The sequence below is a fragment of the Aquarana catesbeiana genome, linkage group LG03 (assembly GCF_042186555.1).
Source record: "Aquarana catesbeiana isolate 2022-GZ linkage group LG03, ASM4218655v1, whole genome shotgun sequence".
Lineage (NCBI taxonomy): Eukaryota > Metazoa > Chordata > Amphibia > Anura > Ranidae > Aquarana > Aquarana catesbeiana.
The window spans coordinates 574,634,315-574,648,949 of record NC_133326.1 but is presented as its reverse complement, the minus strand read 5'-3'; the positions used below and the strand labels follow the sequence as shown (position 1 = coordinate 574,648,949).

The window sequence follows — 14,635 nt, the reverse complement described above, 5'->3', positions numbered from 1 at the left end:
AATGAGACACCCGCTACACCAGTGGTTCTCAACCTTTCTAGTGTTGTGACCCCTTGATAAAATTTCACAAGTTGTGAGGACACCTAACAATAAAATTATTTTTGTAGTGTGGGTTGTCAGCACCCAAGGCAAGACAAGTAATTTGCGCCCCTAAACCCACGGACATTTAGCGCTCCCTGAGTCTCTTCCACACATACAGTATTAAACCCCTTATGGTACATTTTAGGATGTGCCACTCTTTCTCTTTGTTCTCCTTTCGTTCCCTTTTATCTCTCTCTATCCTAATTTCTTGGGTTTTTTTCCCCATCCCTCGCTCTATCCTAATTTCTTGTTCTTTCTCTTATTCTTTCTCTCCCTTTTTCTTTGTTCCTCCCCCTCTTTTCCTCTCCCTTCCATGTATTCTCTATTTTCATTCCTTCTCTTACTCCTTGGTGGGGGGGGGGGGAGAATGGGATGAGTGGCAGTGCTGGTGGGAGTTGGAATGAGTTGCAATGCTGAGGGGAGATCTGATCAGCCAACTTGGGTGCTCTTGATCAAGGTCATCTGCTGATCTTAGAACTGTAGTGGGGACTTTTAATGGCAACTACAATCACAGGTAGTGTTACTCACTGCGTCTCCAGCTTCACTGTATCTCTGACTTAGTGGTGTCTCGTAGCAGTGACACCTATGCCGAAATCAGGAGATAGAGTCTCCTCCAGACCCTCCCAGTTCACATTCCTCACCAGCCAGCTGACCTCTAGTCTCTGCCCCCCCAGCCATGCCGTGAACTGAATGGGCGGCTGCGAAGAAGCTGAGTGGGCGGCCGCGGGCTTCAGGAATAGCCCAGCTGGGCGGCCACAGGCTCCAGGGACAGCCCTGCTGGGCGGCTACAGGCTCCAGGGACAGCCCAGGATTTGGTGACCCCTGTCAAATCATCATTTGACCCCCAGGTTGAGAACCACTGCGCTACACAATGTTTTGACTTGAAGTCATTTTATTGTTTCTTTTAAAATTGTATTTTGCAGCACAAATACTGATTTCACTGATGGCAAGGAAAAAGCTGAAATCTTTACGCTAATGTCTAATTGTGTTGTCAACTTGAATCCAGAACATGCAGAGTGAACACTCACCTGCTTTGTACGTATTTCGCCTTTGCTACTTCAGAGCGTAAGCCATCAGCTAGAATGCAACACATTAAAGCAGACCCTGTCACCAGACCATTCATTTCAAGTGTTTTATTCATTGTATTTAAAATATTGTATGCATGTTAATTACCTGTAAAATCCTTGGTTGTAGACATCCAAAGCCCTGAGACTGCTGTTGGATGCCCCCATCTTGGATGTGATTGTGACAGCCCCAGCAGACTCAGAGCTGTTACACAAGTGGTACTCTATAGCAGACTTTCTCAACCTTTTAACCCTCGAGGAACCCTTCCTAAAACCAAATCATCAGGGCTCAATAGGAACAATGCTCCTTATATTGGTGGTCAATAGAATGTCCCCCTTAAAGTGGTGTTCAAAATGCCACCCTTAAAGACAGCTAAAAAGATATTTGGTGTCATGCTGCTGGCTTTGCTAAGTGGTTCTGAACCTTGAACTCTGTAGACATCATCAAATAGGTGGTTCATCAGCCACAGCTCAAGGAACCTCTAGCAAATTGGGGGGAACCCCAGAGTTCCACGGAACCCTGGGTGAGAATGGCTGCTCTCTAGTATTCACCTATGCTCCTCCCCTAGCAGCTACAAAACATTATATAGGGAGGTGGGAGGAGGAATGGAGGGGCTTGGCCAAAATGTACAATAATTAAACACTCCCAGAAAAGGGCTATGACATGCAAGGAGAGAAGGGGCTGTTGGTGGGGGATGTATAATAATAAGGGGGCGCTAATAGTATGTAAGTGTGACAGTAAAGTGCTAGTGCTCAGTATTTCATGATCAATGTCAACAATACCAAAAAAAGGAGATTAAGGTTGAACAATACCGTGCTAAATGTAATCATATGTACATAGAAAAAGATATATAATGACAAAATAATTGTGAATATAACGTGCATCAGTAAACAGCCAGCAGATATATTATGCTCCTAGCAGACATATCACACACCTGCCTGCAGATATATCAAACTAAGCATCCACAAATTGTGTCAAGTTTTCTGGACTGCTATACCATCATATACATCTTTGTTAGGTACAGTATAAGTGAACACTGAACACAAAGAGTTAAAAAGTGCAATGTGCATCAATGAACAGCCAGCAAATGTGCCAAAACAACGTCCATAAATTATGTGAGGTAATCTGATCTTTTACACCATCACCACTGCCAAAGGGTGATTTTGCATACAGTGACACTCGGTGAGTAGAGGTATGTATCCTACTTACCAAACCACCATGACCTCTTTACTTAAAAAGATAGGTCAGGTGGGACTTTGTAAATGGTCTATGATCTTTACTGGTGCCAGGTGGATAATCCAGGAAAAGCTCCGCCAGAATGATATTTTAGAAAAAAGGTGGAAAAGGCAATACCATAGTGTGATTCCGTTTAATTAAAAAAAAACATATAAAAACTACAGGCCAAGTGGCCGCTTACTTTTAAAAGTGCCTTTCCTCGGCACTGAAGTAAACAGGCTCAGCGATGTCAGGTGAAGTATGAAGCAGCCGCCCTCGCTTGCTCCCGCTTGAAGTGAGCCCAGAGTGCGTTCCACTGCCTGATCCACCGCCTGATCAGCCGACTCTTCTGCTAGCGAACTGACAAAAAAGCAAAAACACAGTAGGCATTTAAAAAAAAAAAAACTTTTCTATTGGTGACAGGGTAGCTTTAAGGAGACAAATGCTACTCTGCTGGTGGATCATGTGGAAGTGATGCTCATGCAAATCTGGCCAGTTACAGATGCTGTTTGAACTATAACATTTGTTTTTTTCATCGATCATGTGACCAGTGCCTTGGATAGAACCAGGGATTCTTTTCTTTCCTTAGGAGGTATGGAGGCTGCCTGCTTCTGAAAATACTAGTTCATTGGCTGTCATTCCAGTCTGATAGATTTAGTACTTTCCCTGTAGAAAAGTCTTGCAAAACAGGAGCTCTGTGTTCACATTGACTTTCTGCAGGCTTGTTCCCGGTCAGTGTTTTAGAAAGCATTAAAAGCATAGAGAGCCAGACAACTTGCATTTTCAGAAGGTGTCCAGTAAAGGGTTAAAATATGTATCTACATGGAAAAAGTTCTATGACCATAGTTCTGTTTCAAGGAGGACCTTTCACCCATGGCCATCAGGAGTAGTCATGTTCGGCAAAAGCAATCATTCAACCTATCAGTTCATTAGGAACTGGTAATGTCACTGTGATATGAAAAGAGGAATGACCTAATTTCTGTCCTATTAATTTGATATTTTATTTTGTTCAGCCTAAAGAACAAAAACAAAGGAGAGCTGATCCCCCCAGTCATGGAACAGACAATTTCGTACCTGAAAGTGAAAGGTAAGGAATTCAGAATTATTTCATTCTTTAAAGTGGGTGTCACAATGTAACTCCATTCTTCCTTTCACTTCCTTTTCCTTTTCTTCTTGCCTGTTATCCTTTTCTTATCTTTTTGTCTTGTCTTTCTTTCTTACTGGGGGCTAGTGTCATCCCCAAGTGAAGTTCTTTTTTTGGTCTTGTGAAGTCCCCTCTGGCACAGTCTTTCTTTCTTAATTCTTCTATTTTTCTACGGAGCCCCCCCTTTCAGCTTTTGCTGCTGGCCTTTTATTTGGAAAGTTTGGGTAGCCATTCCCACATGGGCATATCCTTCCTACATGAGTTTCTATGAGTAAAACATTTCCTAACTTAGAACCTAACTAGAATTGAGGGTTGTATTATACATGGCATAGGCCAGATATGTCAAAAGGTGAAGCTATTGTTGACCCTTATTGACATAGCTTTGGATCCAATGTTTGACATTACCTCCTCTAAAACAATGAAAGCAGTAATATACCAATATACAACAATATTAAGTATTTTCCCATTGTATTAGAGGACAGCATGTGTAAACCTTTCCAGGGGCATTGATGTTATATTGAAAGTATGAGAAATGGCTACCTCGTGGCTTTGTCAGAGCAAGTTATTGCATTACTACTGCAGGAGGATAAAACTGGTTCCTGATGGGCCCTTAAGGTGGGTACACAAGGATCGAAATTCAGCCAGTTCATCAGAAGCCAGCCAAATTTTGATCTGTGTGTGGTCATCCTGTTCAACTGAAGTTGATCGGTAGATTGACTTATGTTGAAAGGTATTGTTGGAAAACTGTCATATGATCAGCCGCTGCAGCCAAGTGGTTGCAACACTGATCTGTTTATTCTAGAAGCAGAGGAGTCCCTCGTGTGAATGGGGGAACCTGTTCATTTTTTTTTATGCTTAGCCTGCCAGCTGAACGAAAAAAAAAAATGTAAGTGTATATAACCGGCTTTACTCCATTCTTTCCCATAATCCCTAATTTCTGCACAGTAGAAGCTGGTGCCGTGCAGTCACATGAATATCCCTTGAGATAATAAGGCTATATTGCATCACACATAAATACATAGAATCTGCCCCATACAATCCTGTTAAATATATTAGTATGAATCATACCATAAATTATTGGTTAAGTGGTTCTTTTTACTGGTGTTCCTTGAAAGCCAGAAACTGGCTTACCATCTATATCACGCTGGCTTTGGCATGCTGCGGGGTGCTGTACTGGTGTACATATAAAATGACGTTTATTGTGGTGAGTCACCCTCCTTGACTCCTGAAGAGCTTTTTCTAAAGTCCTCTTCAGCTACTATCCGTATTTGAACTGTACCATATATTATTATTATTGAGAACTGTTTGTTCTATCAGTATTTTAGACACAGGTCAGAAGCATTTGGGCAGAACTTGGGCAGAAATTAAAGTGTATCTAGAGCCAAACCTTTTTATTCATTCTGTTTTTGGTAGAGAAGGGATAAAACCACTGTCAGGGTTTTATTGCTGTATATGTCTCCTTCAAGGTGCTTCCCCCTCTCTCACTTCTCCTGGTCCCTGAGATTGAAATGCCTAATTTTGCTGGTGTCAAAAGACACAAACACTTTTGTCAGGGCAAAAACTCTCAATTTAGCTCAGAATCTCCCCAATAAAATAACAGACAACAGTAAAAGCCCAATAGAGCATCTAACCCCTCCCTGCTTTACCAAAAACTAAAAGACAGCCTTAGCTGGAGTTGAACATTAAGGAGACGCTATCACTAACATTAAAAATGCAAGTAAAAGCATAGAAAAATCAAGTACCGTATTTATCGGTGTATAACACGTGCCGGCGTATAACACGGCCCACAATTTTTAAAGCAAAATAATGGTCAGCGAGCATCAATGTAGCCTGATTAGTGCCCATCTGCAGCCTCACTGCAGCCTAATCTGTGCCCATCTGCAGCTTCAGTGCAGCCTGATCTATGCCCATCTGCAGCCTGATCTGTGCCCATCTCCCCCATCAATGCAGCTCACCATCTCTCCTCGCAGGTAATTACCGAGCCGTCATCTGTTTACTCGGCTCTCAGTTGGAAGTCACATACACAGTCCCGCCTCCGCCATCGGCATTGGACCAGCTCCTGTGATAGACAGAACACTGGTCCAATGCCGTTGGCGGAGGCGGAACTTTGTGTGTGACGTGCGAGCCGAGTGAGTGCCAAGTGGTGTGGAGATGACGGCTCAGTGATTTCCGGCGGCACTCGTCCCCCTCCTTCCCCACCGAGGTACGCTGTCGGCGTATAACATGCACCCGGGATTTTCCCCCTATTTTCAGGGGAAAAAAGTGTGTGTTATACGCTGATAAATATGGTAATTTGATTTTTTTATTCACTTGCATGTACCTACAATGAACTGTGCTAGAACATTGGAGTACACCAGGAAAAGTCAATTCCCTAGCACACTCCCTTCCTTCCTTACATTTACGTGATTTTAATGATGTTTAAAGTGAAACCATCAAAATGTAACCATTAAAAACCATTAAATATAGTGCCTGGGGGGTCCCCTTAGTCTGCCTTTAAAATGGTGCATCTGTTTCTGTACAGTGAATAGAACCTGCTGTGGCAAAACTGACTGACATATTGCTGGCAATACATAAATGTGAAAAAAACGACATGAGGGTCTCCTCCAATCCATACTAGGCTATTTGGCTCTGATATAGATTTTAAGGGGAACCCCATGCTAAAATAAAAAAAATGGTGTGGGGTCACCCCCAAAATCCATACCAGATCCTTAGGCCTGGTATGGATTTTGAGGGAAACCCCCCACGGCAATTTTTTTTTTTTAATGATGTGGGGTCCCCACCAAAATTCATACTAGACCCTTATCTGAGCATGCAGCCTGACAGGCCAGGAAAGGGGGGGGGGAAACACCATACCATACCAGGCCACATGCCCTCAACATGTTCAGGTTGCTTTGGAGCAGGGGGGGCTCTGCCCCCCCTGCCCCAAAGCACCTTGTTCCTATCCCATGTTGATGGGGTCAAGGGCCTCTTCCCCACAACCCTGGGCAGTGGTTGTGGGGGTCTGCAGGCAGGGGGTTTATCAAAATCTGCAATCTTAACAACGGGGCCCCCAGATCCCTGCCCCCCCCCATGTGAATGAGTAGGGGGTACATTGTACCCCCTATTCACTCTCCAAAAAAAGTGTCAAAAAGAAATAAAAACACACACACAGTTTTTGGATTTCCTTTATTAAAATTAAAAGAACAATGTCCCTCGATGTAGATCCATCGTCAATTACGAAGCCGGAACCAAAAAAAAAAAAAAAAAAGCTCTGCCCGCGACAAAGGCTACCGCAGTCTGACAGTTCTTGAATAAGGGGCGGGCCACCTGTGACACATGGGGGTGGTGACACCAGGTGATGTCACCAGATGGGTCCGTCCCTTCCATTTTTAAGAATTGTCAGATGATGCAGCAGGCAGTTCGCAGGGTGCCTTCGTTGCGGGCAGAGCTTTTTTTTTTATTTGTATTTTTTTGGGGGTCCGGCGGGCATCGGGATTGATGATGGATCTACATCGGGTGGCATAGTTTTTGACAATTCCTTTATTAAAAATTTTTAAAAAATGTGTGTTTTTATTTCTTTTTGACACTTTTTTTTGGTGAATGAGTAGGGGTACAATGCACGCCGTACTCATTCACATGGGGAGACCGGGTATGGGGGGGTAACGAGGGGACTTCCAGTTTCCGATAAGCCCCACAACCACCGCCCAGGGTTGTGAGGAAGAGGCTCTTGTCCCCCATCAACATAAGCCCCCTGCCTCAAAACACCCCCCCCCCATTTTGAAGGCATGTGGTCTGGTATAGTTCAGGATAGGGGGGGTGCTCCCTTGTCCCCCCTTTTTCCTGACCTGTCAGGCTGCATGCTCGGAAAAGGGATTGGTATAGATTTTGGGGGGGGTCCCCATGCCGTTTTTTTTTTGTTTTTTTTTGTTTATTTTGTCATGGGTTTCCCCACAAAATCCACACCAGACCCAAAGGGCCTGGTATAGATTTTAGGGGGGGGGGGTTCTTCTGCTGGGAATTTAATCACCACTTGTTTTTTTTAGTTTTTTTTTTTTTTTTAAACAAATGAAAAAAGACCAAACATTTTGGGGAGAAAAACATTTTTATTAGTTTTTCTTATAAAATTTTGCAAACCGTTTTTCTCCTTTAAGGGATGTGCGCTGATGAGGCTTCACTGATGGGCTCTGATAATCAGGACACTGATGATCAGTAGTCCAGAAAGAGTACAACACGCTCAGACTGTGGATAAAGATTTTCTCGTGGGTGCTGGCCCCAGCTCACCACCGTCAATAGTAATAGTAATTCAGTTACTGATGATTAGTACCCTGATTATCAGTGCCCTTTCACACTAGTCAGTTACCGGCTCTCTCCTCATGCTGTGACAGCACGAGGAAAGGAATGCAGATAACCGACAAGTCTGTTTACGTCATGATTAGCTGTGGTTGGACACAGCTCATCACATGGTAAAGAGCCACTGTGATTGGCTCTTTACCCTGATCTTTTATGCAGCGGGCGCGCGGGGGGTGCAATAATGGGAGGAAATCATACGATGCCCTCCCAGCAGTGGCCGACCACACTGTAGCCGCCAATTTGCTATAGTGCGGTTGGCAAGTGGTTAATCTACCAGCATGTCTTTGGAGTGTGAGAGGAAACCAATGAAGTCACAGGGAGAACATGCAAACTCCAGGCAGGCAGTGTCGTGGTTGGAATTGGACCAAAAACCCTAGTGTTGCTAGGCGGAAGTGCTAACCACTTAGCCAATCTGCTGACCATTCTTGCCACACCAAGTGATGGGCATTTAGTTGAAATGATGGAAAACAACTAGTACAGCACAAAGATGCCACTTCTCAGTGATTTTTTTTCTTCTTCTTTCAACCTTTTTATTTTTATTGTGCTCCATTGGCTTCAGAACCCCAAAGCTGGCCAAGCGCAGAGCACATTTATAAAGCTGTTAAAGCTAAGAAAAGGGGGAAAGTAAGCGCTATACCAAAAAATTAAATAAAATGAAAAATGTGCACAGCTGCTAGCAAAAACAGGCAATATACTCAGTCCTATAAACGATAATCATATAAAATGTGCAGTGCTGTATTGGAGATATTTTTTGTATTGCAATTGGACATACTTAAAGAGGAAGTAAACCCTGATGGGTTTTACTTCCTCTTTTGTTCCCTGAAAAGTAAAAGCTTAATGGGCTAGTATGCATCACATAATAACCCATTATTTGCCACCTACCTGAAAACGAAGCCCGCAATGTCCCCAGTGTCCCCGCTGGTGGCCGCATCCATCTTCACCCCTCTTTCTTCTGGGGCCATGGACTCTGGCTCTGTGACTGGCTGGAGTCGCGTGACGTTACTCCCGCGCATGTGCGGAGGCCGTTGGTCATGGCACGGCCCTTTAGAAACGGCACGATCGACCCCTTACTTCAGTGTGCATGCGCCAATGACGCTGGTGCAAGCGTATATGGTAAATATCTCCTAAACCGTGCAGGTTTAGGAGACATTTCCAGTAGCTACAGGTAAGCATTATTATATGCTTACCTGCAGGTAAAAGTGGTGTAACTAGGTTTACAACCACTTTAAGAGGACGTTTAATTAGCATTTAACGTTGTTCCATTTTTTAAATTTCTTGCACGGTTTTGCACTTTTTTCAGTCTCACTACAGCGCTGCACATTTTATATGATTATCTGTTAAAGCTAAGCTTCATTCAGAGGGCCTCCTGCCCAGCTCCTCTTGGCATTTTTTTTTTTTTTGGGGGGGGGGGGGGATTTGACAAGTACCCACTCACACTTACACTTGGACTGCCTGGTTATCCTCTTCCCCCTCCTCCCCGCAGTCTTCTGGGACATGTCACAGGTTCCAAAAGACAGCGGGACCATGCACAGTGGGCAGCCAGCTGTGAAGCTGCAAACATCTCGGGTGAGCACAGTGCTGGATCCTGGGACAGGTGAGTATCTGTTTATTAGGTCAGCAGCTTTTTTTTTTTTGTTTTGTTTTCATTATTAATGTGCCTTGCATTCAGAACACTTATTGAAATGAATGAGCTGCCAACACATCCTGATGTTTTGTAATGAAACAAAGGTGCTCTGCCTTGAAGTGCCATTTAAAATAAAGCGTTAATGTGCGTTACTTGCATTGCAGTGCTGTGCAACATAAATGACACTGGAATGCAGTAATGCATGCAACATGCATCAACGTATGTTACTGCAAACTGGAAGTGTAAATGTGCTCATGGTGTTCCTTTTATGTTTTTTTTCATATCTGCCTGGAGTTCTGCCTTAGATGTTGTTCTTTCAGTTCTCAGTCTGAACAATTGTCTTGTGATTTAATGGTTTATATTTTAATTGTACAAACACAGCGAGTTCCTTTTGTACATGTTCATATACAAATTGCTTCGTTAACAATCCTGAGTGTTTGTTTATTCTGTACAGGAGCAAAATGTACACATTTGTTCAGTAGCATTATTACAATGTCTACAATTTTCTTCTTTTTATTTCAGATTTGTTTTTATATTTTCCTGATGTTTTCTTTTTCTGTTAATGTGTACGTTCTTTGTGGTTTAAAAATAACGTGTAGAGAAAGTGTAGCACTTTGAGGCTGTTGTTTAGGCAGAATCCAAGAATATCTAAGCAGGTTTATTGTTTGTTTGTTTTATTTTTTATTTTGATTTTTTTAATCTGGGTTAAAAAAAAAAAAATGAAAGCAGGAAACTGATTGGCTGTTGCTGGGAAATTCAAACGTATTAACTGTACTCATCAAGACCAATTCATTATGTTGCAATTTATCAGGGTTACAGTGTAGTAGTATATAAAATTACAAATTTATTAACGTGAACACCATTCAGCACAGTAGTACTGTAGGCCCAGGCTGATGCAGTCCCTTGGGGGGGTGTCTGTGACAGCCTGAACTTGTTGAATGATGATGGTGGTCATTCAGCCAGAAAGATTGGTGACATCTAGTGTCAGAAAAGACTTACTGCAGGGACAGCACTAGACTGAAGGTGAGTAGTGCTGCAAAAAAAAAAAAAAAGCTGCTTTATTTATTTTTGCTATTGCTTTATTTTAATTCGTTATCTGGAATTCTGCTTTAAATTAAAAAAAATTCAGGTAAAGTTCCATGCTAACAGAGTGGAACAAAATATACAGCTTGCCTCAAATTTTAGTTTATTGGAGGGACACGATTACAAACTGCCTGCAAACATTCTTAGTGACACTTAGTGATATTTCTGTTTTATGCAGTCTGCATTAAGTCTACAAACGTTTCGTTTTGTTTCCCAGGTCTGCGCACTGAAGGTCTCTTTCGAAGATCAGTTGCCGTTCACATCATCAAAGACATCCAGAAGCTGTATAATCTGGGTCAGTATTTCCCCTAGCTCTCTGGGAGCACCGAAGCGAGTCCCCTCGCCAATAATGAATCTATTTTACCGTCGCTACCACCACTCATTTAATTAGTTAATCATAAAGCCATTTGTAATGTAGATGTCACGTTAGCGGGAGATGTATGGAGGCCGCTAGGGACACAGCTGTAGGAATTTACAGTTTGTTGAATGGAGAAGGAAGGGGGGGATGTTGATTCATAGAGAAGAGATATTGGCTATTATGAACTGTAGTGGAACAGGTTACCGTCCTACGGAAAATATGCCTCTCGGGGTGAAGTTACCTTGTGTGGCCGCTACAGCGAATGGCGTCGTAAGAATAAATCGTTTTGCCTCTTGACTTGAGTTCATTCTTCTCTGTAATGGCAGGTGAAATGTCACAAGCAGCAAGATTATTAAGGCTTCAACCGTTCAATTTTACGCCGCAGATGCTGCCCAGGTGCATCATGGGTACTACAAACTACATTGCACACATTTTCAGATTTTGCTTCAGATTTGAAGTGCAAAATCAGCAAAATATACCAACAACTATGTAGAGCCAGGTTCTTCCTTAGTGGATATAAAATGAGTTAGTTATTGTATGTTGCACTACATAGCTGTTTATCTGACAGATCAAATCTGAGGCAGTTGCATGCAGACACAGGATGTTTTTTGTGCCTGGCTCTGCTCCCATTGTAGAGATGTTTCATCAATTCAAATTCTGTGACACCCTGGCATCTGGACAAGAAGTGAGTTATCTCTTAGCAGTGAATTAGCAGGTAAGTTCGCTGCTTCCCTCTCCCAGAAGTAACTCAGCAGCTAAGCAACCTGTGCCTTGCCAGAGCTCCAAGACTTCTGGATCAAGGTGAGCCAATTGCCAAGTCACTGCTGGGAGGGGGCGCAGGGTGAGCTGAGCTGCTGAATCACTGCTGGGAGGGGGGGCAAGGTCAGACAAGCTGCTGAGTCACTGCTGGCAAGCGGTTGCAGGGTAAGCCAAGCTGAGTCTCTGCTGGGAGGGTAAACGCTCCATATATTTGTGTGATCCAGCGCACTCTTACAGCCATTGAATTAATATTCCAAGGTGTTGCAGTGACATGACGGATGGCATCATAATGCAATGCCCAAACAGAGTGAAGTATATTTACAAAATTGTTAATAAATAATAATCACCCCCATATTTCATTAGTGTGAAGTATAAGCAAGACATTTATTTTCCTCCATAGGAATTATTTTTTTGCCGTGATATGACTTAACCACTTTAGTACCGGGCACTTTAACCCCCTTCCTGCCCAGGCCAATTTTCAGCTTTCAGCGCTGTCACACTTTGAATGACAATTGCAAGGTTATGCAATACTGTGCCCATATGATTTTTTTTTCCACACAATTTAAGCTTTCTTTTGATGGCATTTAATTACCACTAGGTGTTATGTTTTTTTGCTAAACAAATGAAAAAATACCAAATATTTTGAAAAACAAAAAAAATTTATTTTTTCGTTTCTGTTCTAAAATCTTTCAAATACGGTAAGTAATTTTGCTCCTTCACTGATGCGCGCTGATGAGAATACACTGATGGGCACTGATAAGCTACACTGATGAGGGGGCACTGACGAGGTTGCACTGATGTGCACTGATGAGGCTGCACAGATGAGCACTTATAGGCAGCACTGATGGGTACTAATGAGGAAGCACTGACCAGGCTGCACAGATGGGCAATTATAGGCAGCAATAATGGGCGGCACTGATTGGCACTGTTGAGGCTGCACTAATAGTCAAAATCAGTGTAAATGTCCCCTGTGCTCGTAAGAAAAGGAATAAAGAAAAATGGCAAGTTTGTTTACATGTGGTCAGCTGTGATGATCACATGGTAAAGGGCCGCTGTGATCAGCTGTGTCTGAAGGACAACGGGAGGCATGTTCTTGGAGGAAGTCCATGGCCGCCCTCCCGGAACGTCAGAGCAGCACTATAGCCATCTTTTGGCTATGGCACAGTATTGAAGTGGTTAAAATACTTTTATACCTCAGTGAAAATCATGCTGCCTCCTGTTTCCCACTCTAATGCTCGGAGTATGATTGCTTGAGTAGCAACCATGCCTTTAGCACAAATGTCCTCACAAAGACTTGTATTGCAGGGAAGGAGATGGGACATATCTGACCAGGTCTGTTACTGAGTGCTGATTACAATCATATTTAGACACTCTTCGTAACTGCTGTTATAAGAAAGCAGAGACGTTTAGTAAAATGTCTGAATACATAGCTGTTTCTGTGACTTCAGATGGGCTTTAAACCTAAACCTAATGTTCTCCCTAGTTATATTCCCCTCACTGCTATCAAGCATATAAAAAATAATAATAATAAAAATGCACATTTATTGCAGTTTCCTCTCTTTGAAATGCACACCCTTGCTATATCTGTCTATAAAAAACAATAAGCGGGGAAGTTATACAGTAATGACTTGCTGTGTGATTCTGAATTGGTTTAATGCTTCACTTGCTGATAACATCCAATTACTATTCAGCAGCTTCTTTCTATGTTGAACAGCTAAATATTAATGAGCATAACCAATCAATGTATTCTTGTGACTTCGCAGGGAAGGCCGTGAATTTTGATGAGTATGGTGATCCGCACATACCTGCTGGAATCCTGAAGACCTTCCTGCGTGAACTGCCGGATCCTCTGCTGACCTTTGAGTCTTACCAACCCATCCTGAGGATCACCAGTGAGTTTACAGCTACCTATACTAAATTAAGAACTTTGGGAAACTGTAATTCAACAAACTGGTGTTTCCATACATATTTCTTCAAGGGAAATCTTAGTTCAGAATAATTAGCTGAAATTATGTTGCTTTCCTACAGCTGAAAGTTAAAATGTGGCTTGTGGTTGGATTTCATATACAGGGTGCTGATGGGAGGAAGAGGGGGGATTTAGGTGGACTCAAAATACAATTGATGCTAAAGGTGGGCATCCCTAGTGTAGAGGTGTTCTCTAGTCTAGACAGGAGACAGAGCAGTGGCATGCACCTTAAAAGTGGACTTTGTTTAAATCCACGAAATGCATTCCAGGAGCATAGAAACAAAAAGATGTTCAAAGTTTTACAGTTTATTTTTTTTAAATAGATTGCCACAGCCTGAGTAGAAAGGCCTGTCCCTTGCCAGCATGCTGCACATAAGGACCCCTGCTCACTATGTGGAAGCAGTGGTATTTGTGCAGAGGTCCACCTTACCTCCTGCTAAGTCAAACCTAGAGCTCTGCAATCAGCAAAGGCCATGTTCCCTGATGTATACCTCTCAACTGTCCCTGATTTGGAGCAATGTCCCTCTTTCCCTCATTCCTCCTCATTTGTCCCTCATTTTGGTCTGATCTATATAGATGTATATAAAATGCACTTTTTTTCTATCAAAAAGTGTTTCCCAGTGCTAAACCTTTCATCTGATTTTTAAAACTATGGCTATTAATATGGGGTTGCCCCACTTTGTGGCCATACCATATGCCACTATTTTGGGAAGGCTTTCCACAACATTTTGGAATGTGTCTGTGTGAGTTCGTGCCATCGGTGAGATCAGGTACTGATGTTGGATGAGAAGACCTGTATCACAACTGGCATTCCAAAGCTGTTCAGTAGGGTTGAGATCAGGGCTCTGCATAGGCCACCTAAGTTCTTGCGCACAAGAGCTATTTATGGAGCTGACTTTGTATACCTGAACTCAATATTTGGAGTGTCCAAATACTTTTGGCCATATAGTATATGTGCAAGCACCCTTCCAGCCACTCATGGGGCCACTTTAATTGGTTGAGTTTACTGTA

At 42.7% G+C, this 14,635-nt stretch overlaps 1 protein-coding gene across 3 annotated transcripts in view; it reads left to right on the top strand.

Annotated features, from left to right (window-relative positions):
- The window catches only part of ARHGAP8 (Rho GTPase activating protein 8), a 157,531-nt gene that overhangs the window by 117,339 nt on the left and 25,557 nt on the right, over positions 1–14,635 (top strand). For all 3 annotated transcript variants that reach the window (XM_073621928.1, XM_073621931.1, XM_073621932.1), the window contains exons 9-11: positions 3,375–3,448; positions 10,759–10,836; positions 13,422–13,550. In XM_073621928.1, coding sequence (XP_073478029.1) covers positions 3,375–3,448; positions 10,759–10,836; positions 13,422–13,550 — 281 coding nt within the window. The remainder of the gene's footprint in view (positions 1–3,374; positions 3,449–10,758; positions 10,837–13,421; positions 13,551–14,635) is intronic.